The sequence below is a fragment of the Maylandia zebra genome, unplaced genomic scaffold (genome assembly GCF_041146795.1).
Source record: "Maylandia zebra isolate NMK-2024a unplaced genomic scaffold, Mzebra_GT3a scaffold01, whole genome shotgun sequence".
NCBI classification, from domain to species: domain Eukaryota; kingdom Metazoa; phylum Chordata; class Actinopteri; order Cichliformes; family Cichlidae; genus Maylandia; species Maylandia zebra.
Window position 1 is genome coordinate 1,886,463 of NW_027490031.1, and position 22,243 is coordinate 1,908,705.

Consider the following 22,243-nt stretch of genomic DNA (forward strand, 5'->3'; position numbering starts at 1 on the left):
TTTTTGTATACAGGTATAACAGAATAGCTTTAGTGTAGTTGTTGTTTTAAACTTGAGTATGAACTTGCAGACTTGCAAAATGCAGCAAGATATTTTAAAAAACAGTTTTGTTGATTAAAAAACACTATATCGGATTCATATCGGTATCGGCAGATATCCAAATTTATGATATCGGTATCGGACATCAAAAAGTGGTATCGTGCCATCTCTAGTAACAAGATGCTTGATATGGATGCTTTTATTTTGCTTCTTTATTATAACTTTGGCTTTTAGAAGGCCTTTCTGACTTTTCTTTTTAAGTTTCAGTTCAGTCCTTGAACCATCGGGGGTGGTTAGGCTACTTAACACTGACCTATTAAAAAAAGCGCCAAACTCAATGGATGAACAAGTGTTGTGCCTACACAAAGAACCAATTTTAACTTGTATCTCTGAGAATGTTGTTACTAGCACCCTGATTTAAATACACATAAAACACAAAAACATATAAAATGGCATTTTCGTGCCAACAAGGTGATCCCAAAGGGTTATTAGCTGAAAACTTGGCATCTTATACTTACATCAGAAATAGGAAAGTCTCTCCAGCAAAGACAACATCCAACATTTCTAACTACATCAAGCAGTTAATCACCTCTCAAAGAGTTTATGTTACTAACAGCTCACCTCTCTGCAGCAGACGACTGCAGTCCTTTAAAATCAATAAGGTCATATTTAGACTGGTCACTCTTTACGGACACACAGCTGGGTCCAGGTTCACGTCCAGCAGGTCTCTCCTTGATCCTGCTGGAGAGGAAAAGTTGTGTTTTTCATTTGCAGCCAGAGAAGCTGATGAAGAATTAGAATATCTTCATCATCCCAAAGAGAAACAGGTTTTCAGGATGAGCATGAGCAGAAGGAAACTCCAAGCTAGTGTTGGCAGTGTAAGAACAGAGCGCCACCCAGAGGTAAACACAGTCATTTACACTGTGCAGGACTATTGATGAATGTACATGTTGGATACGTTTTATAGAATAAATAGATTCCTCGCTCAGTGACTTCCTTTGAGTGGAGATAATTGATCTGCATTTCAGGAGTGGGACACATCTCATAGACTCCCCCTCTGGTCCTCAGTCTATATATACAAATCCTGCCTCAATCTGGCTCTACGATTTGGTGGGACTGGCCTTTGACAGTAGAGCTCATCAGCCTTTCCCAAGAAACTATTTAAACTATTTAAACCCTATCACTAACGGTTTAACTGAAATTAAACAGTTTGATGAGTAGCAGCTATTTGAGGGATTTCTTAAAAACAGTAATGGCTTTATTCCATGTAAGAAACAACTCATCTCACAATTAAAGTCACTTTCCAACCTGCATTGTATTCAATAGTCACTAAAACATTCAACGTACTAGCCATATATCTGATAAAACATTGTCAAAGAATTATTTAAGCCTGGACTGAACACTTATTTTTATCCAGTATTAGTATTCAGTAGTATACTACAGTTCCAATAAACTCCACCAATTTAATGTCTAAGATGAAGAGGAGCAGAAACATGCACTGGTATCCTGGATGTTTGACCTTTTTTTCTGATAATTAACTGGAAAAAAACTTCATGAAATGCATTCTGGGTAAACTTTAAAACTGGCCATACCACTACGTGGGACAAGTTGATGCTCAAAACAGGTTAGAAGATATCTCAAGTGTCATTTTTACATACATGTTGATGTCAGGCTCATCTTGTACCCATGATTTTTTGCATCAAAATAAGTTTGTAATTTTAACTCACTAATTGATGAAGCCCTTTTATTTTGTCACTTGCAGTTACCTGCAGCGAAATTGGACTGACAACTAAGAACTGTCAGTGCTTGCTGAAGAATTTTTATGCTCTCATAGTTTTCAGCTCTTGTTTTGTCAGTTTGCACTGTTGTAATGGTTTGCTTGGGTATTTAAAGTTTATTGAAGTAAATCCTTTCTCCTCAGGTATGAGCCAGGTGGTTCTCCTCCTTATGGGATTTTACCTTTAATTAAATAAGTTACCTCATAAACTACACTAAGGATGCAAGTAAAACTTAACATCCTAAATGTGAAATTAAAACCTAGTATCAGTTTCTGTCAATAACACTAAAGAGTATGCTCAAACTTTTTAGTGTTATTGACAGACAACAAAAACACATTAAAGAGGATAAGGCTCTGATAAGGTTAAGCGGGAGAGAATGGATGGTCTCCAGGTGTGCAAAGCTTGTAGAGATTTATCGCAACAACTTTTGTAGCTTTGATTTGCTTTAACTGCAAATCAAGGGTGGTTCAATAAAAGTACTGATTCAGGGATGGGGGGCTGCATACATCCTGTATGCATTCGACACTTTTTACATTTGTATTTGTATAAAAATGGATTTTAATTTACGCATTCATTTCTGTTGATGTACAACATAAAATCCCAGTGAAATATACTTAAGTTTGTGTTTGTACAATATGGAAAGGTTCAAGGGTATGACTACTTTTACAAGGCACTGTGAGTGAGAAAGAGCCATGTCAATTGTTGTTTTTGTTTAGTTTGTTTTCCTTTGCAGAATCTGGAAATATTCATAAAACTATCAATTAACACAAAGCTCTACATTAGTAGCCGTGTACTGGGCAGTGCAGAACTGTGGTTCACAAAGAATGCATTCAAGTGCACCATTTAGTGTAGGTCACCTGTGTTTTAGCTCAGCTCACAGTCAGTGTAGGTACAAGTGTGTAACAAGTAGAGATGGACCGATCCGATATTACGTATCGGTATCGGTCCGATACTGACCTAAATTACTGGATCGGATATTGGAGAAAAATAAAAAATGTAATCCGATCCATTAAATATCACGAAAGCACCTCACAAAACTTGCAACACGCCGTAACTCGCCTCAGAACGTTAGCACGTCGGAGCAGTATGCATCACGTGATAGAGCGGCTGTGGCATGCGGGACCTGTCGGTGGTCTGGATAGCATGTGGAGCTTCGCTAGCAACCTGGCATTTCATCTCCGACAAAGTTATCCCCGAGAGAAGTAAAGCAAGTGTGTAAGTCCATCTCTGAATGTTTGTAAAGCATTCCCACGTTAAGCTTAACAAGCGACTGCCTCTTCTTGCTGCTACTTCAATCATGAAACTGCTTAATGATCAGCTGATCGGCTTTTCTGTCGCGAGTCCGTCTCTCTTGTTTGTTTTTGGCCCACTTTGCACCAGAAAGAGGAAACCAGCGGCTGAACAACAGCAGCACGTTTAAGCTTGATAAGCTGTTGTTAGAATTTATTAATTATTACTTTCTACACCAGGATCTTTTTCTACGTAGCTGACGGCTGGTAACTGTGCAGGGGCGGATCTAGCAAAGTTTAGCCAGGGGGGCCGATAGGGCATTAACAGGGGAAAAGGGGGCACAAAGACATACTTTTCTTTCTTATTCTCATTTAAAATGTCGAGCTTTTAATAAATAATTGTGCAGTCTGCAATTTTGTTGAAGAAAGATGTTGAATCTATTTAATATTTCTTGAAAAATAATTGATTTCTGTGCATTTTTTTTCACACTGCATCAATTTAAGGTTGATTACGTCGATTAAGCATCATGAGGTGGCGCGTGAGGGGTGGTTCCCTATTTTTTATTTATTTATTTTTGTTGTTGCTGGGAGTTGGAACCCTATTAGTTAGGTTGCTTAATATTTACGCTAAGTACTCTTTAAAATACCAGAATAGGGAGGATGGTGTAGGTTTAAGTTTATTAGATTGATCAGTATTGCTGAACTATGAAATATTTTTTTTGTATACAGGTATAACAGAATAGCTTTAGTGTAGTTGTTGTTTTAAACTTGAGTATGAACTTGCAGACTTGCAAAATGCAGCAAGATATTTAAAAAAACAGTTTTGTTGATTAAAAAACACTATATCGGATTCATATCGGTATCGGCAGATATCCAAATTTATGATATCGGTATCGGACATCAAAAAGTGGTATCGTGCCATCTCTAGTAACAAGATGCTTGATATGGATGCTTTTATTTTGCTTCTTTATTATAACTTTGGCTTTTAGAAGGCCTTTCTGACTTTTCTTTTTAAGTTTCAGTTCAGTCCTTGAACCATCGGGGGTGGTTAGGCTACTTAACACTGACCTATTAAAAAAAGCGCCAAACTCAATGGATGAACAAGTGTTGTGCCTACACAAAGAACCAATTTTAACTTGTATCTCTGAGAATGTTGTTACTAGCACCCTGATTTAAATACACATAAAACACAAAAACATATAAAATGGCATTTTCGTGCCAACAAGGTGATCCCAAAGGGTTATTAGCTGAAAACTTGGCATCTTATACTTACATCAGAAATAGGAAAGTCTCTCCAGCAAAGACAACATCCAACATTTCTAACTACATCAAGCAGTTAATCACCTCTCAAAGAGTTTATGTTACTAACAGCTCACCTCTCTGCAGCAGACGACTGCAGTCCTTTAAAATCAATAAGGTCATATTTAGACTGGTCACTCTTTACGGACACACAGCTGGGTCCAGGTTCACGTCCAGCAGGTCTCTCCTTGATCCTGCTGGAGAGGAAAAGTTGTGTTTTTCATTTGCAGCCAGAGAAGCTGATGAAGAATTAGAATATCTTCATCATCCCAAAGAGAAACAGGTTTTCAGGATGAGCATGAGCAGAAGGAAACTCCAAGCTAGTGTTGGCAGTGTAAGAACAGAGCGCCACCCAGAGGTAAACACAGTCATTTACACTGTGCAGGACTATTGATGAATGTACATGTTGGATACGTTTTATAGAATAAATAAATTCCTCGCTCAGTGACTTCCTTTGAGTGGAGATAATTGATCTGCATTTCAGGAGTGGGACACATCTCATAGACTCCCCCTCTGGTCCTCAGTCTATATATACAAATCCAGCCTCAATCTGGCTCTACGATTTGGTGGGACTGGCCTTTGACAGTAGAGCTCATCAGCCTTTCCCAAGAAACTATTTAAACCCTATCACTAACGGTTTAACTGAAATTAAACAGTTTGATGAGTAGCAGCTATTTGAGGGATTTCTTAAAAACAGTAATGGCTTTATTCCATGTAGGAAATAACTCATCTCACAATTAAAGTCACTTTCCAACCTGCATTGTATACAATAGTCACTAAAACATTCAACGTACTAGCCATACATCTGATAAAACATTGTCAAAGAATTATTTAAGCCTGGACTGAACACTTATTTTTATCCAGTATTAGTATTCAGTAGTATACTACAGTTCCAATAAACTCCACCAATTTAATGTCTAAGATGAAGAGGAGCAGAAACATGCACTGGTATCCTGGATGTTTGACCTGTTTTTCTGATAATTAACTGGAAAAAAACTTCATGAAATGCATTCTGGGTAAACTTTAAAACTGGCCATACCACTACGTGGGACAAGTTGATGCTCAAAACAGGTTAGAAGATATCTCAAGTGTCATTTTTACATACATGTTGATGTCAGGCTCATCTTGTACCCATGATTTTTTGCATCAAAATAAGTTTGTAATTTTAACTCACTAATTGATGAAGCCCTTTTATTTTGTCACTTGCAGTTACCTGCAGCGAAATTGGACTGACAACTAAGAACTGTCAGTGCTTGCTGAAGAATTTTTATGCTCTCATAGTTTTCAGCTCTTGTTTTGTCAGTTTGCACTGTTGTAATGGTTTGCTTGGGTATTTAAAGTTTATTGAAGTAAATCCTTTCTCCTCAGGTATGAGCCAGGTGGTTCTCCTCCTTATGGGATTTTACCTTTAATTAAATAAGTTACCTCATAAACTACACTAAGGATGCAAGTAAAACTTAACATCCTAAATGTGAAATTAAAACCTAGTATCAGTTTCTGTCAATAACACTAAAGAGTATGCTCAAACTTTTTAGTGTTATTGACAGACAACAAAAACACATTAAAGAGGATAAGGCTCTGATAAGGTTAAGCGGGAGAGAATGGATGGTCTCCAGGTGTGCAAAGCTTGTAGAGATTTATCGCAACAACTTTTGTAGCTTTGATTTGCTTTAACTGCAAATCAAGGGTGGTTCAATAAAAGTACTGATTCAGGGATGGGGGGCTGCATACATCCTGTATGCATTCGACACTTTTTACATTTGTATTTGTATAAAAATGGATTTTAATTTACGCATTCATTTCTGTTGATGTACAACATAAAATCCCAGTGAAATATACTTAAGTTTGTGTTTGTACAATATGGAAAGGTTCAAGGGTATGACTACTTTTACAAGGCACTGTGAGTGAGAAAGAGCCATGTCAATTGTTGTTTTTGTTTAGTTTGTTTTCCTTTGCAGAATCTGGAAATATTTGTAAAACTATCAATTAACACAAAGCTCTACATTAGTAGCCGTGTACTGGGCAGTGCAGAACTGTGGTTCACAAAGAATGCATTCAAGTGCACCATTTAGTGTAGGTCACCTGTGTTTTAGCTCAGTGTAGGTACATGTGTGTAACAAGATGCTTGATATGGATGCTTTTATTTTGCTTCTTTATTATAACTTTGGCTTTTAGAAGGCCTTTCTGACTTTTCTTTTTAAGTTTCAGTTCAGTCCTTGAACCATCGGGGGTGGTTAGTCTACTTAACACTGACCTATTAAAAAAAGCGCCAAACTCAATGGATGAACAAGTGTTGTGCCTACACAAAGAACCAATTTTAACTTGTATCTCTGAGAATGTTGTTACTAGCACCCTGATTTAAATACACATAAAACACAAAAACATATAAAATGGCATTTTCGTGCCAACAAGGTGATCCCAAAGGGTTATTAGCTGAAAACTTGGCATCTTATACTTACATCAGAAATAGGAAAGTCTCTCCAGCAAAGACAACATCCAACATTTCTAACTACATCAAGCAGTTAATCACCTCTCAAAGAGTTTATGTTACTAACAGCTCACCTCTCTGCAGCAGACGACTGCAGTCCTTTAAAATCAATAAGGTCATATTTAGACTGGTCACTCTTTACGGACACACAGCTGGGTCCAGGTTCACGTCCAGCAGGTCTCTCCTTGATCCTGCTGGAGAGGAAAAGTTGTGTTTTTCATTTGCAGCCAGAGAAGCTGATGAAGAATTAGAATATCTTCATCATCCCAAAGAGAAACAGGTTTTCAGGATGAGCATGAGCAGAAGGAAACTCCAAGCTAGTGTTGGCAGTGTAAGAACAGAGCGCCACCCAGAGGTAAACACAGTCATTTACACTGTGCAGGACTATTGATGAATGTACATGTTGGATACGTTTTATAGAATAAAAAAATTCCTCGCTCAGTGACTTCCTTTGAGTGGAGATAATTGATCTGCATTTCAGGAGTGGGACACATCTCATAGACTCCCCCTCTGGTCCTCAGTCTATATATACAAATCCTGCCTCAATCTGGCTCTACGATTTGGTGGGACTGGCCTTTGACAGTAGAGCTCATCAGCCTTTCCCAAGAAACTATTTAAACTATTTAAAACCTATCACTAACGGTTTAACCCTTTAAGACCTACCATAGAACCAAGTCCGCCAGAGCTTATATTATATTTTTACCTGCTGTGGAGCCATTTTTGGGAGCATTTCAAGTTGCTATACATCAATACAACCATTATAGCCCAGATTTTAATAATATGTATTCATTAAGTGCATAGTAATTACATAAATTGCAAAAAAGTGCAATAAACTACAAAAAAATTGAAAATCGTTTTTGCTTTTTTAACATATATTTGTAGTTAGAGAAATTTAAGAGGCTTATCCCTCAAAACTGTAAATACAAAAAAGTTGCACAAAATAGTTTCCCACCACAGGAAATTTATTTTGAGTGTCTTCATAATTTTATTTTTGAAATACACCAATTTTTATACACTGCAGGAAAAACGAAAATAAATATTATACTGCAAATTTGCAAAAAAGCAGCATGTGCATCAAAATAAACTATTTCCAGCAGTGCAATATGAGTCCTAAGCATCTCAGAAACGACACAGAAAGTCATAAAGTCAAAGATAACTTTTAAAAACACAAGTATAAGCTCATGAGGCCCTGATAGTAAAAAAGACTACATTTCCGCGAAAATGACGTCACTTCCGGTTTTGGGCAGGTAATGGCGGACATGCAAAAGTTCGCGCTGATGGCTATTCCAACGTAGGAAGTGTTATGAACAGCTGATCGGATCGGCAAAGCGTGTTTCTGGAATATCATGTTTTTGTTGCTGCAAGCGCTTTTTATGCAGTTTTTGCAAAGCTTTATGTGGAAGGAAACTGTGACCGAGGACAAGCTGATGGCATAAGATGTAAGTACAACTCCTCCAGTTTCATATGCAAAAAAAATTTTTGCGCTAGCTTACGTGGTTGCAGAGCTACTGGGATTTAAAAATAGTTACGCAAAACAGAGCGTGCCCGCTCCGATCGGCTCTAAAGGGTTAACTGAAATTAAACAGTTTGATGAGTAGCAGCTATTTCAGGGATTTCTTAAAAACAGTAATGGCTTTATTCCATGTAAGAAATAACTCATCTCACAATTAAAGTCGTAGTCGTTTTCTTAACATTCTGTTAATCTAAATGTTACATTTTGAGTGGGAAAAACATTTTGTCCTTCTAACAAGTAACTAATTCTTGGATGAATAATGAAATCTTATTCCTGCTTAAAACCACTCCCACTTTTTTTTCTTTTTGTTTAACAACCAAACACCATCAAGCAGTTAAATCAGCTCCCAAAGAGTTCATGTTATTAACATCTCACCTCTCTGCAGCAGACAGAGGCTGGACTTTAAAACCAACTACTGCCTTCATAGACTGGTCACTCTTTACAGACACAGAGCTGGGTCCAGGTTCATGTTTGCGTTTAGTTCCTCGTTTCTTCCTGTGAATAATGATGCAGCAGTGATGTGAGTGCTGAGCTGTGACATGGAGAAGAGTCATGGACAGTTAGAGATGGTCATCTCACCTCTGAGCTTTGGTCTGGCTCTCATGTTCCCCACACAGAGTGCTTTTAGAGGGAGAGGCTCCCTCCTCTCTGTCCTCACACTGATCCATGCTGCTCAATTCACATCAGCTCACACACACTTTCTACCTGCAGAGGAAACACAAATCATTCATGTGCACATCAACTGAAATCCTCATTTTCTTCAAATATCAGCAACTTTATTTCTTTGTCAGCTTAATTTGTAATTTGTATTTCGGAGCATTTTCCCCAATTTTTCCTGTTTCAAACCGAAATACTGAGAGTTAAATAACATCTATAAAATCTACAGTTTGACTGAAGTGAATTTCTTTCTTTTTTTAACAGATAGAAATTGATGCTGCATATTATTGTATAAATACTTTATTGTGCATCAACATCATCGCTATTATTTTAATACAAATAGTATTTTCAAAGTACTTGGTCATCAAAACAAGCTGAAAAATTCGTTTTTGCATGTTGCAGTTTAACATCTGACTTATTTTAATTCAGTTGTTTGTGATATGTAGCCATTTGTAAATGGTTTAAGGATTAGAGGCTGAACATAAGTTTTCTTCAGTCTCATGCCGTGAATATTACATAAGAAATGCAACACCTAATGCACCAGCCACCTTTCCTTGTGAAAACCCTTTGTTGGAGCACAGACTTTGTGATGCAAGCTCAATCAGTGCTACATCTGATTTAAATATTACTTCATAAAGTCCCACGTAAACCCAAATCATCCCGTCTGCTCCACACCGAAACATTCAGCCAAGCAATGTGGTTTATCATATAACATTTCACAAAACAAACTGTTTTAAAACCAGCGTTATCCAGTCAGTTTTATTACCAACATGCAACAAGTGCAGCAACAACCGTGTTTTCTGACACGAGTTTCTATTTAGATGAAGTTAGTTTGTGACGCAGTATTTTAAATCAGGCCTACATGTTTAATCTATATCTAAGCTACATCTATAATAACATCAATAATAACAATAATAATAATATCTCCTGCTTTCTCCTTAACACAAGTGGATCTCTGAGTCTCTCGAGCGGCTGTTGTTGTGTCAGTGAGGGGAGAGCAGCAGCTCCACTCCGCCTCCTCCACAGACTGATGGAGGCAGGAAAAGCTGCCTTTAGTCATCAGGAAGTGGATCCACAGTAATCCACAGAATTCAACTGCTCACCGTCAACTAACTCTGCTGCTGCTCTCAGTCCCGGACTCTGATCACACACTAACAGGAAATTGGATTTGAGATGACTCGTGTTTTAGTTCAATATATTGCTGTTATTTGAGTATTATATTGTTCCCTGCTACTTCTGAGTTTTGTTCTCCATGCTCTTATGGTCTTGGTTCCCTTTTGTGTCTTGTTTGTCCTCATCTTATCTTTGTGTCTTGTTGTCAGTCTCCTGTGGACGTCAGCCTTTCCTCCATGTGTTCTTACCTACCTACATGGTTTGTCTGCCTCTATAGTTCATCTTGTTTCCTCAGTCAGTCATGTCTCTATGTTTGTTTACCTTTCTATCAATGTCAAGTTCATATATCTTATTCCTGGCCTCTGTGTGTTACTCACTTCCTCATTTGACAATTCCTTGTTCTGCTGTATTCCCCAAGTGTGCCAAGTCCCCCCCCTTTGATTTTGGGTTTACTTTCATCTGTGAGTCCTGCATCCTGGGTCCACTCTCTGCCTGCCACACATCCACAATCCACGACAGAGGGTTTCTGCCTTGGCGTGTGTTTTTCTACCTCCAAACACCCTTTGGGGGTGTTTGTGTTTTTTGTTTTGTTTTGTCCCACAAAGCATTTGGAAAATTGTTTATAAAATAACACAAGCACAGACATGTTAAATAAAAATTTGTAACTTCCCACGTATTGAATAAATGTTGACTTATTTTCAGCAGATTTGATTTGAAGTTTACTAGGAACCTTTCTTCCTCCTGTGAGCCTGATTGTCTTCATCTGAGCCCTCCATGATTGCTCAGCTTTTCACTGGCCACTCCCTTAGCCTGCTGGCTCTTCACCAGCCTTAGAGGTCCAACTCTCCAGCTCCCCAGTGTGCTCCTCAACAGCTTAGTTTTTGGTGGAGATGTGGACTGAGAATATAGAGCCTGCCACCACTGGGCCCCAAGCTATCTCTTCCAGGTGAAAGTGGGGCTCGTGTTGTCGGTTTTACACACTGCAGCTAGAGCCTGTGTCTGGGCCTGCATAACGTTTTGTCTTTTGGTTGGGTCCCAGAAACCTCTTCTTGTGTTCCTGAGCCAGCTGACTCACAGACTGCCAGTTGTAGACCTGTGCTTGCTTTCCAAGATACTGTTGCTCTGCCCAGGGTCCCCTAAGAGACTATCAGCCACTGGGTGTCTCCACCGAGACTGAGGACCCTGCTCTTACGGTGAGATTGTGTATATTGCTGAACAGCCCCACACACAAGCTTTCTGCCCTCTCAGACTCACTTCCATCACCCTCCAGATGGTTTCAGTTGCCTGCATCACCAGAAGTGTTCCACCACTGCTGTCTTGACTGGCCACCTCCTCAGTAAACGGGGCACTCCATTACTGGCCTCTGGTCCCCTGAACAGGTCTGCCGCTGGCTCCCTCCTCTTTCTCCCAGGGAGTCCCATCTCCTCAGCCAGTGCTGTTCCCATACCAAGTCCCCTGAATTGCTTCACTCTGTTGCTGGCCTCTCTCTCCTGGTCTTGCACCATTGTTGGACACTCCCCCAGAACTGTCTCTTCATTTGTGGACTCTTGTCCTCCCTATTGTTTTCCTATTATTCTTTTTTCTGATTGACCTGTTTGTTCAGCTGCTTGCTGATACTGAGAAGGTTTCTGTTTCTCTGTGTTTGATGAGCTCTGACTTCTGTGTATCTAGCAAATACTTTGCCTCTCGCCCTATTGTAGCATGGATAGATGGATGAAAATACTGTAATTAGTCCTGTATGTAATAAGATGGAGCTGAGCTTTGTCACATTTTCACAATTCAACATCTTCCCATCCTCAGTAGTGTGTACTGCTGACTGAAATTCACGTATCTACAAACAAGTATGAAACTCCAAGCTTACTGTACCTCTTACTGAAAAACAGAGCTACTATCAGGAGTCAGAGCTCAAGCTTAATGACAAAAGAGACAGGGAGGAGAGGAGGCAGATTTTCACAGTAAGAGGAAGTAAAAAGACAAAAAGGAAAATAGAAGCATTCCTTTTTAAAGCAAGAGTCAAGTTCATTGAACAACATGTGAACAATGAACGTGATAAACAGAAGTCATCTTTACTGCAGCTCATGATTCAGAAACAACAAACACTCCATCAAACACAGAGTAAAAGTGTCTCCAACGGAAGCAGAAAAAATGTCCCTTTAATGAAAACAAATCACATGAACGAGGAGCTTCACTCACAGCTTTTCCTTCATCTTAATGCAGCTTTTTACTGTCTGTGTACAAACTGATCTTAGAGTCTTACTTCAAACTGGAATTAACTGCAGCTTCTTGTCTTTGCATATCTGTGCGCGCGCAGGCCACACCTTCATGTCTTCACTCAAAATATGCTGTCTGACTGCTCAGACGGAGTTTAAGGCGAAGGAAAGTTTACATGCTGACTTGTAAAGACATAAAACCTTTGTCTATTTCTGTCACAGCCCAGCTCCAAAGTCTGTGACAAAGGAGGTAGAGCACACAGTCTGTAGATGATGCTCACAGTTTTAATGAAGCCAAGAAACCACAAAGTAGTGTGTGTCTGTCAGCAAATCACTGTGCAGAGTCTGAATGAGTGTATGAATGGGACTAAACACCAACGCCAACAAGGAGCTGATTCAGCCAGGCAGAGGTAGTGGGAGTGAAAGGATGCCTGTGCTGGTACAATACTGATATTTTATTTTGAAAAGACTAGCAGGAAACAGAAATACACTGCTGTGTGTTTGACTTTAATGGAGAGACGACAGTTTTCTTCCGAATAAAAAAAGTAAAGAAATCAATGAAACATCAGCTGTTCATCAAATTGTCTGATTCAATCAATAATCTATAATCATGTGGATTTGTCTTCAAACACAAGAGTGATCAAAGTTTGTCCTGAAATAAGAGCTGAACATTTGGTCCAAACATCACAGAGACAAACAGTCAAACTGTTAAAGGAGGAAACAACGCAAACTTACAGTTTCTTCAAACACGCACACCAACAACAAGCTCCACACCTGGACACTAAACACGGACACACAGGTGGGCGGCTTCCTGGAAGGAGGCGGGACTCCACCTGAAGCAGGACAGGTGGGAGGAGGAGATTTTAGATTAGATTAATTTCTGAATTAATCTAGGAGTGTTGATCCTGAATACAGCACACAGAGGGACTTTCGCCTCTTCAGTTTTCTGCATGACTTCAGTCTCTTTTATTTTCAAATAAACTTTACTGAGACCATGAACAGTACAACAGGCTACATAAAGATGATTGAGATCTGGAATTTAGAGGATTTAGAAAAAAAGGTTCTCAGAGCTGCTGTAGAAACACTGATCAAAGTCTTTTTAAGTCAAACTCCTTATTTTAAACTGCTATTAACTACATGTACTCACACGGGAAACTACTGGGTGATATTAACATTGAAATGCAGCTTAGAGCTTAGAACATTTGACCAATACCACACAGTTTTTAATAGTTCAGCTATTTAGCCAAACTATATTTATGTTACAGTTTTACAGTGACCATGAGCTTAAAGTGCATTTTCTCAGCTTTTTTTAAATTCAAACAGCCCAGTTGTGCAGAAATATTAGATCATAGCAGCACTGTTACATACAATGAAACCTCCAGAATTGTAAAAATACAGAGATATACATGTTTGTCCATACTGTCAGCATTATCACGCAGTGGATAAAGAACGTTCAGCACAACTGGATCCAACCATCTGAGTCACTCCGCCATTCAAACAGAGCTTGCATTCGTATTTTTTAACATTCATTAGAAACAATGGATCTATTCTGAATTAAGTAATTGCAAGATCATAAGAGGTGAAAAAACAAAATATAATCCCCAAATTAATTGTTTGCTGCATTTCTTTCATTTTTACAGTAACTGTTGTTCTGTTTCAACAAAAATATATCTGTCCTATGAAAAAAGGACAGAACTCAATTCAGTTTAATTCCCCAAATTTTAATAAAGAAAAACTTACAAAAAATCTACATGTTAACAAATGTTATTTTACACTGAAATACACAGACTGAATAACATCTGTAATTTGGCCCAAATTATGTCTAATTTGTACAGATATAAGTGTCTTTTATTGGTGAGTCTTACTATTCAAATAGATGCCATAACATTATTCTACAAGTCAATGCTTTTACATCCCTACAATGTCATTTTTAAAAGTAAAAATATTTTCTAAATATAATTCCCCTTAAGAAAAAATGCAAAACTTTATTGTGACGTCTATTAAAATTAAAATTGATTACTGATGTGCATATCATTTCTAAATAGTTTGAGTGATTAACCAAACACATTAAGTCAAATATAGCAACTTTTGTTTCGTCTAAAGCTGGGCAGACACTGTGCGATTTTTTCAGTCTCAGCTTCTGCTCGAACTGTAAGATTGACTCGCAGGGGTTAGAAGTTCATAGGTCCCGATGCAGGTCTCACACTATACGGCCCGATGCTCTGATCGACCCGAGTGCTCACACTGTGCGTCCATAACATGAAGGTTATAACAGAAATTCTGTCGCTCGCTCTCTCTGTCTTTCACTCACACAGACACGCCACCACCATCAACTTTGCTAAATTACTAATGAAAAACATTGATCAGCTGTGATTGAGCAGCGATGTCCATCCAATTATTTTCACGGTTGTTGTGGTCGTGATGATTTTGTGAGGACACATCGAAAAGGCTCGGATGAGCCATAGTCCTACAAGTTGTGCCTCCATCTCTTGTGTCCAGATCACACGCCGCACTGCCGTGCTGCTCCGTCTTTTCACTTTCATTTCTGTTTTTGCGCGTGCGCAGTGTGAGATGCTGCGGTGACACGCTCATGACAGCCGACAGGATTTCAAACAGGTTTAATTTTTTATGACCAAGCGATTGATGATCGGGAGGTGGTCGTGAGGTGTTAATCGCTTCTCGCTACCCCACGTATACTACACGATGCACGACGCACGATGAAGGCGAAACTCGGGCCGATCACCAAAACGGTCGCACGACTGAAAAATCGGCTCAAAATGAGTCAAAAATCGCCCAGTGTCTGCCCAGCATAATCCAGTCAGTCACACTTGAAATGCAAACCCTGCTCCACGGTCCTGTCTCTGCTTTGGAGGGAATAGGCTGCTGGAACAGAGCCAACAGTTTATGACGCAGTAGTTTTAAGCCAGTGAGTGAGTAAGGTCAGTGATCTAAATATAAGCTATAACGATATAAAATAATAATAATAATAAGTTGACTATCTCCCGCTGTCTCTGTGAATATAAAAAGCGGAGCTCAGACTCTCTCCATTAGCTGTTGCTCGTTTGGTGTGTCCCTGTTAGCCAGGAAAACGTTACACGCTGACTTTAATGGAGAGAACAGAAATAAAAACACAGTTTGTTGTGTGAAGAAACCAAACGTGAGCTGAACAAACAGTAAAGTTCCTAAAGACAAACTGTTAAAGGAGGAAACAAAGCAAACTTACAGTTTCTTCAAACACACACACCAACAACAAGCTCCACGAATTTCAGGAAAGACGAATCTTGGAAAGAAGGAGAAACACCCAAAGAGGCGTTTGAGGACACTCAGGTCCATCGAAACCCTATATGCTGCGTTCAGGTGAACCTCGGAAACTCCCAAATCTCTGACAGGTTGTGATTTTTTTCTGTTGGTTTTCCTGTTTGAAACACAAACATCTGTCATCACTTTGTTGTTCTTTTTCCTGCAGCGGTTGAATATTTCAGCAGTAAACTGACGTTTCTTCAAGCTCATTTCAACATGTTGAAGTCATGAATGAAAGTGCAGTTTAAGGAGGGTCATGTGACATGTTCAGTATTGTCACACATGTCTAGATTGTCCCTGATATCATAACTGCTCAAACACTGATGATTATATTTGAAGCATTATTACTGATGGCAGCAAAGTTTGAATGGAGCTCTCTGTCTGTGCTGATTTGTCGCCCTCTGGAGGTGAAAATGCAAACTGCATCATGTCACTGTAACCACCACAGAGACAGGAAGTGTTTTTAAATGACTGAAACACTGAAATGATGCTAACGGCTGTCGTTGGGCTCACTGATAGCAATGCTGATGCGTTCATGTCAAACACTGGCTCAGGTCAGACTCCATCCTTCTCCAGCGTGAAGCTGCCCTCAGACCCACAGCAGTTCTGACTTTTGACCTCCTAACCCTAACGATTTTAGTCTCTTTGCCTCTTTAATGCAAATCCATCTAAACTGTAGCAGAGCAAAAGACGCTGTAAGCTGTTCTATGACTGATGTTCATACCAGAGTTTCTGTTTCCAGCTCATACGTGTTAAACGCTGCTGCTGTGCTACATTTGTCATTTCCTGCTTTCACTGCCATCCATGTCAAAGCGCTGAAGTCATCACTTTAATGCAGTAAAAAGGAGCTGTAAGTCTGACATTTATTTACTGTCATCACAAACACACACAGCTGGATTAGCACCCAGACAAAGGTCTGAAAAGCTGAAAATCAGCAGCCTCTTTGCTGTCTTCACTGCTGATTCAGCCTTCCCGTTACTCTGGGGGTAACCTGGTGAAGACGTTTTGTGCTGGAAATCCCACAGTCGACTAAATCTCAGAAACTCACCGGACGTATACTGTGGTCCATTATCTGAAACAACAATGTCCGGGATGCCCTGTCTGGCAAAGTGAGCCTTCAGCTTTCTATTCACTGTGCTGGACTTAGTTTCCGGGAGATAGTCAATTTCCCAGAAGTTTGAATAGTAGTCCACTGTGATAAGGTAGTCCTTGTTGTCAAGAATAAACAGGTCTGAGCCCACCTTAGCCCATGGTCTAGTCGGGATCTCAGGTGAGACCAAGGTCTCTTTCTGCTGTCTGTAGTCAACTGACCTGCAGATGTCACACTTAGTCATATAAGTCTTAATTTGTTCGTTCATGCCTAACCAATACACACACTCTCTGGCTCTCCTTAGACAACCTTCTACACCTAGGTGTGTCGAGTGTAGTCTAGTTATGATCTCCTGTCTCATGGTAGTCGGGACAACAAGACGTTCACCTCTAAACACAAGTCCATCCTGACTACTCAGTTCATCCTGGAATGAGAAGTATGGTCTGATGTCACCGTCAGTGGCTCTTTTGTCTGTCGGCCAACCTCTGTGAATTGTATCTATGAGGATCTGTAGTGCTTTGTCCTCTTGTGTAGCAGTCCTTATGCTGTTTAGTCTGTCAGGTGAGATGGGTCTCCTCCTCTATGGAGCCCTGTGGTGAGCACTCTGGAAGATATGCCCTGCTCAACGTGTCTGCTAATAACATGTCTTTGCCTGGCACATACACCACATCTATGTCATATTTTTGAATGCGCATAAGCATCCTTTGCAACCGTTTGGGTGCACTCAACAGCGGTTTTCTTACAATGGTCTCTAAGAGTTTGTGATCACTGTGTACCACCACTTTACGACCATATGTGTACTGATGAAACTTCTCCATACTGAAAACTACAGCCAAAAGCTCCTTTTCGATCTGGGCATAACCTTGCTCTGTACGTGTAAGTGCTCTACTCACAAAAGCCACAGGCTTACCCTTCTGCATGAGTGCTGCACCTAACCCTTTGTCAGAAGCGTCACATTGTACTGTCAGCTCTTCCTCTGGGCAGTAGTATTTCAGGACTGGAGCCTCTGCTATAGTCTCTTTCAGTCTCTGGAATGCGTCTTCATGTCGAGTTGTCCAGTTCCACTCACTGTCTTTCTGTGCCAGCTGTCTCAGTATGTCACAGTTGTCAGACAGATGTGGGCAAAACTTTGCTAAGTAGTTCACCATACCTAACAGTCTCTGTACTGCCTTCACGTCTGTAGGTCTGGGCATTTGTTCTATAGAGCTAACCTTCTCTGGGTCTACTTTCAGACTGTTGCATGTCAGCTGATGTCCAATGTACGTAGTCTGCTTCTATTTAAGTTTAAATTTGTCTGCGTTTAACTTAATGTTTTTTCTGCCTGCAACGAGTCAAAAACTGTCTCAGCTTCTCGTCATGGTCACGTACTGCTCCAGCATCTGTGTCCCCCTGACCCGTGATCAGCACACCATCTGCAATGATGTAGATCCCTGCCAGACCATCCAAAGCTTGTGTGAGCTTCCTCTGGAACACTTCCGGAGCTGGACTTATCCCCATTGGCATCCTCAGCCATCTGTAGCGTCCAAACGGAGTCTAAAATGTTGTCAGGTAGCTCGACTCCTCCTCCAGTTTCACGTGCCAGAATCCACTCTTCACGTCGCAGACAGAGAACACTTTAGCCTTTGACAGATCTGGCAAAATGTCCTCAATGGTGGGCAATGGGAAGTGGCTCCGTAGTATGGGCTTTGTTTAAGGGTTTTGGATCTATACACACCCTTAAATCCCCACTCTGCTTTTGGACCACAACCATCCCACTGATCCAGTCTGTGCTGCATTCTACTGGTGTAATGATCCCTCTGCGCTGAAGATCTTGAAGCTCCTTTTTTAACGGCTTTATCATTGCAATAAAAAGCTGAACAGAGTCCAGAGTGTGGGGAACCAATGAGAGCAAATACAGAGAGAAGTGAGAGCAGAGCAGCCAATCAGACGGGTTCAGGGCTGAGGAGGCGGAGCTGCAGACTAAGGAAGAGCAGAGTGGACTCTACATGAGAGACTGCAGATGATAAACGTTGACAATAATTCATTGATGAACATGTGTTTATGTGAGGTCAGATTATAAATGTCCTCAGTCAGCTGTTCAGTCTGTGTTTAGATCTTATGTTAGCGCAAACATTATTGTATGTTACCCACAATTCATGTGAAACTTTCACAGTGGAATCACTCACATCCATGTGTTAGCTGTTGTACTGCTGGACCATTTCTAATGTGCATTTAACTGTATGATCTCTAATCAGTGATCCAGTTCATTGATTTAACTCATCAAAACCCCCAAAATGGACTTGAAATACTCGATTTGTGACATTTGAAGTCAAATGTGAAGAAATGAACATCATAGTTTCTTCAAGAAATGATTTCTCTGTCATTGCTGCTGCTGCTACATACATACAAATATCAAAGTTGAGTTTGGTAATTGTTCTGTAGTGATTCTATGATATTTCAAAATCATATTCAGTAAGTATCCCATGAGTCCATCTTCAGTCTGATTTACCCAGGCTGGCACTTGGAGTACACTGGCATGTGGCCCCTTGTGCCAGCATTAGTGCTTTCCTCCTTTCTGCTGTTCACAAATCACCAATCACACTTTGACTATTACCATTAAAACAACAGTAAGTAAATGTAGCAACAGAGCTACGATACTTTAAATGTTGTCCAAGTTTCATGATTCATGTGAGGATGTTGCATAAGAAAAGCATGATGTATAAAGCATAAGTGTTTCTGACCAGTTGCTGATGTTCCTTCATTTTTCCCTGATGAAATCTATCAAATACTGTCCAACAGACTGATGGCACAGCAGTGCAGAGGCTGCTGAACCTGCCTCTGAAGCCTCTGGTTTAAAATAGTTAAAAGAAATAGTCCAGCTATACTTGTCAGTATTTCAACTGCTGCACAGCAAATAACTTTATTATAAAATAAAGCAATTCTGCTGATATTGGGCCGCCGTTGTGTTGCTTTGAACGTGTATTTTTTTGGGGTGACAAAAATGTTGTTTATTTCTTTAATAAATAATTTTGACCAGTAAACTCTCCTTGTTTAAACATGCACCATGGTGTGGTCTTTCTTTGCTTGTGACTTCTTGATGTTGGTAAATACAATAATTGAAAAATACCACGTTACATATATATACATATAATAATGTACAACACATTATGGAGTAGGCTTCTGCTGTGAGGTCCCGCCTCCATGTACTTATGCAGTTAATTGCTAGACGGGTATTTTTATAAATAATATTACATTAGGGTAATTTTCCTATACATATTTTTGACCTGGGGGTAGAATTGATTGTGAAATGGAAACGGAAAATGCTTATGAACTTGCAAATTAAAAACATGATGCATTTAAGGTAACCCTTTTTCATTTTTATTTAAGAAGAGAATTTGTTCCACTGTGCGATGGCCGAACCTGTTCCTTTTCGTGGAGATAATTTCTCCTGCCTTAAGGAACATCCCTCACATGGCCCAGAAGAGGCTGGAGTGCAGAGAAACTGGTAGAGATGCAGTTATACATTCTAACTGGGCCCCACAAACTATCAGCTAAAGAGAATAAAGAAATTAAATTGCTGCACATTTGGCAGACTAACATTTTAAGATTATTTAAAACATAAAATATATCTTTTTATAACATTAAATGTAAAGAGTCAAATAGAAGTCTTTCTAAAGTTATTTAATGATATTTATATTATGAAAAGCAGATTTTTGACATTTTAAGTTTTTCCGGTTTTCAGATAAAATAAACATGCACAAAACAAAAGGGGTGTCCTGTGGGAGGTGTTGCGGGAGTATGGGGTGTCTGGCCCATTGCTACGGGCCATTCGATCCCTATACAACCGTTGCAAGAGCTTGGTTCGCATTGCCGGCAATAAGTCGGACTCGTTCCCGGTGGGTGATGGGCCCCGCAAGGGCTGCCCTTTGTCTCCGGTTCTGTTCATAATTTTTATGGACAGGATTTCTAGGTGCAGCCAAGTAGCGGAGGGCTTTCGCTTTGGTGGCCTCAGAATCTCATCTCTGATTTTTGCAGATGATGTGGTTCTGTTGGCTTCATCGGGTGAGGGCCTCCAGCTCGCACTGGAGCGGTTCGCAGCCGAGTGTGAAGCAGCGGGAATGAGGATCAGCACCTCCAAATCTGAGGCCATGGTTCTCAGCCGGAAAAGGGTGGAGTGCCCACTCCGGGTCGGGGATGAGTTCCTGCACCAAGTGGAGGAATTCAAGTATCTCGGGGTCTTGTTCGCGAGTGATGGGAGAAGGGAGCCGGAGATCGACAGACGGATTGGGGCTGTGGCTGCAGTAATGCGGACGCTGCACCGGTCCGTCGTGGTGAAGAGGGAGCTGAGTGTAAAAGCGAAGCTCTCAATTTACCGGTCGATCTACGTCCCTACCCTCACCTATGGCCACGAGCTGTGGGTAGTGACCGAAAGAACGAGATCGCGGATACAAGCGACAGCAAATGAGCTTCCTCCGAAGGGTGGCTGGCCTCTCCCTTAGAGATAGGGTGAGAAGTTCGGCCATCCGGGAGGGGCTCAGAGTAGAGCAGCTGCTCCTCCACATCGAAAGGAGCCAGCTGAGGTGGTTCGGGCATCTGACAAGGATGCCCCCTGGGCGCCTCCTGGGTGAGGTGTTCCAGGCATGTCCCACCGGGAGGAGGCCCCGGGGCAGACCCAGGACATGCTGGAGAGATTATATCTCTCGGCTGGCCTGGGAACGCCTTGGTGTTCCCCCGGATAAGCTGGAGGAGGTGGCTGGGGAGAGGGAGGTCTGGGCCTCTTTGCTTAGGCTGCTGCCCCCGCGACCCGGCTCCGGATAAAGCGGATGAAGATGGATGGATGGATGGATGGACAAAACAAAAGCAAACAACAAGAACACAAAGCTGGAAAACCCACCCGATTGACCAAAATCAACTCAGAATACTCCCACACAACAGAAACTCCTCTATTCTTCGCTGGCTCCAAATCTCTCAGTAGAAACATCAGTGGTTCACTATCTGTCACCATCAAAACACTCCACAAATCCCGCAAATGATTCGCTTCCTTTTAAACCATGGAATCAGATACCGAAGCAGTTAGGTTCTAAACGAAGTGTCAAACCTGCTCCTGTCACCTCTGTTTACCTCTGACAACAAGAACATTTAGCCAACAGTTTATTAACTTTGGTAAATTATGAACAGGCATCAGCGCGGTCACCTATACTGTCCTTTAGTGCTGCAGCAGGAGGAATCTGTTCAGTTAATCTGAAATCTCTTTCTCTCTCTAAAACAAACGTCAGCAGACTGAGTCAAAGACAGAAACCTTATTTAAACACCAAATATTCACCGGCGTCACTTCTTGATCCAGGAATAAAAGAGGACGTTGCACTTACTCAGCTTCTTCCCATGAATGTCTTCACTCTGCAGCTCTCTGCTGTCTGGACCAGGTCTGTGTAGAAACAGAGAAAATCCTCTGCTTCTCCTCCGTCATCAGTCCTCTGTGTCTGCAGGCTGTGTCACATTAAACACTTCACACCAGCAAAGAGTCTGAAGCTCACAGGTCAAAGGTCAG

The 22,243-nt window shown here is 40.7% G+C and overlaps 1 protein-coding gene across 12 annotated transcripts in view; it reads right to left on the minus strand.

Moving 5' to 3' along the window:
- Nucleotides 1-15,647, minus strand: part of LOC101477089 (protein NLRC3) — a 374,972-nt gene extending 359,325 nt beyond the window's left edge. For 6 of the 12 annotated variants that reach the window (XM_076880851.1, XM_076880850.1, XM_076880848.1 and 3 more), the window contains exons 1-7: nt 15,550-15,647; nt 13,062-13,159; nt 8,926-9,051; nt 8,722-8,841; nt 6,908-7,027; nt 4,423-4,542; nt 661-780 (exon numbers count right to left, since the gene is read on the minus strand). In XM_076880851.1, coding sequence (XP_076736966.1) covers nt 661-780; nt 4,423-4,542; nt 6,908-7,027; nt 8,722-8,841; nt 8,926-9,014 — 569 coding nt within the window. In that variant the 5' untranslated portion in view covers nt 9,015-9,051; nt 13,062-13,159; nt 15,550-15,647. The remainder of the gene's footprint in view (nt 1-660; nt 781-4,422; nt 4,543-6,907; nt 7,028-8,721; nt 8,842-8,925; nt 9,052-13,061; nt 13,160-15,549) is intronic. The other 6 variants (XM_076880842.1, XM_076880844.1, XM_076880847.1 and 3 more) reach the window with 6 other exon arrangements.
- Between the last annotated feature and the right edge of the window lie 6,596 nt (nt 15,648-22,243).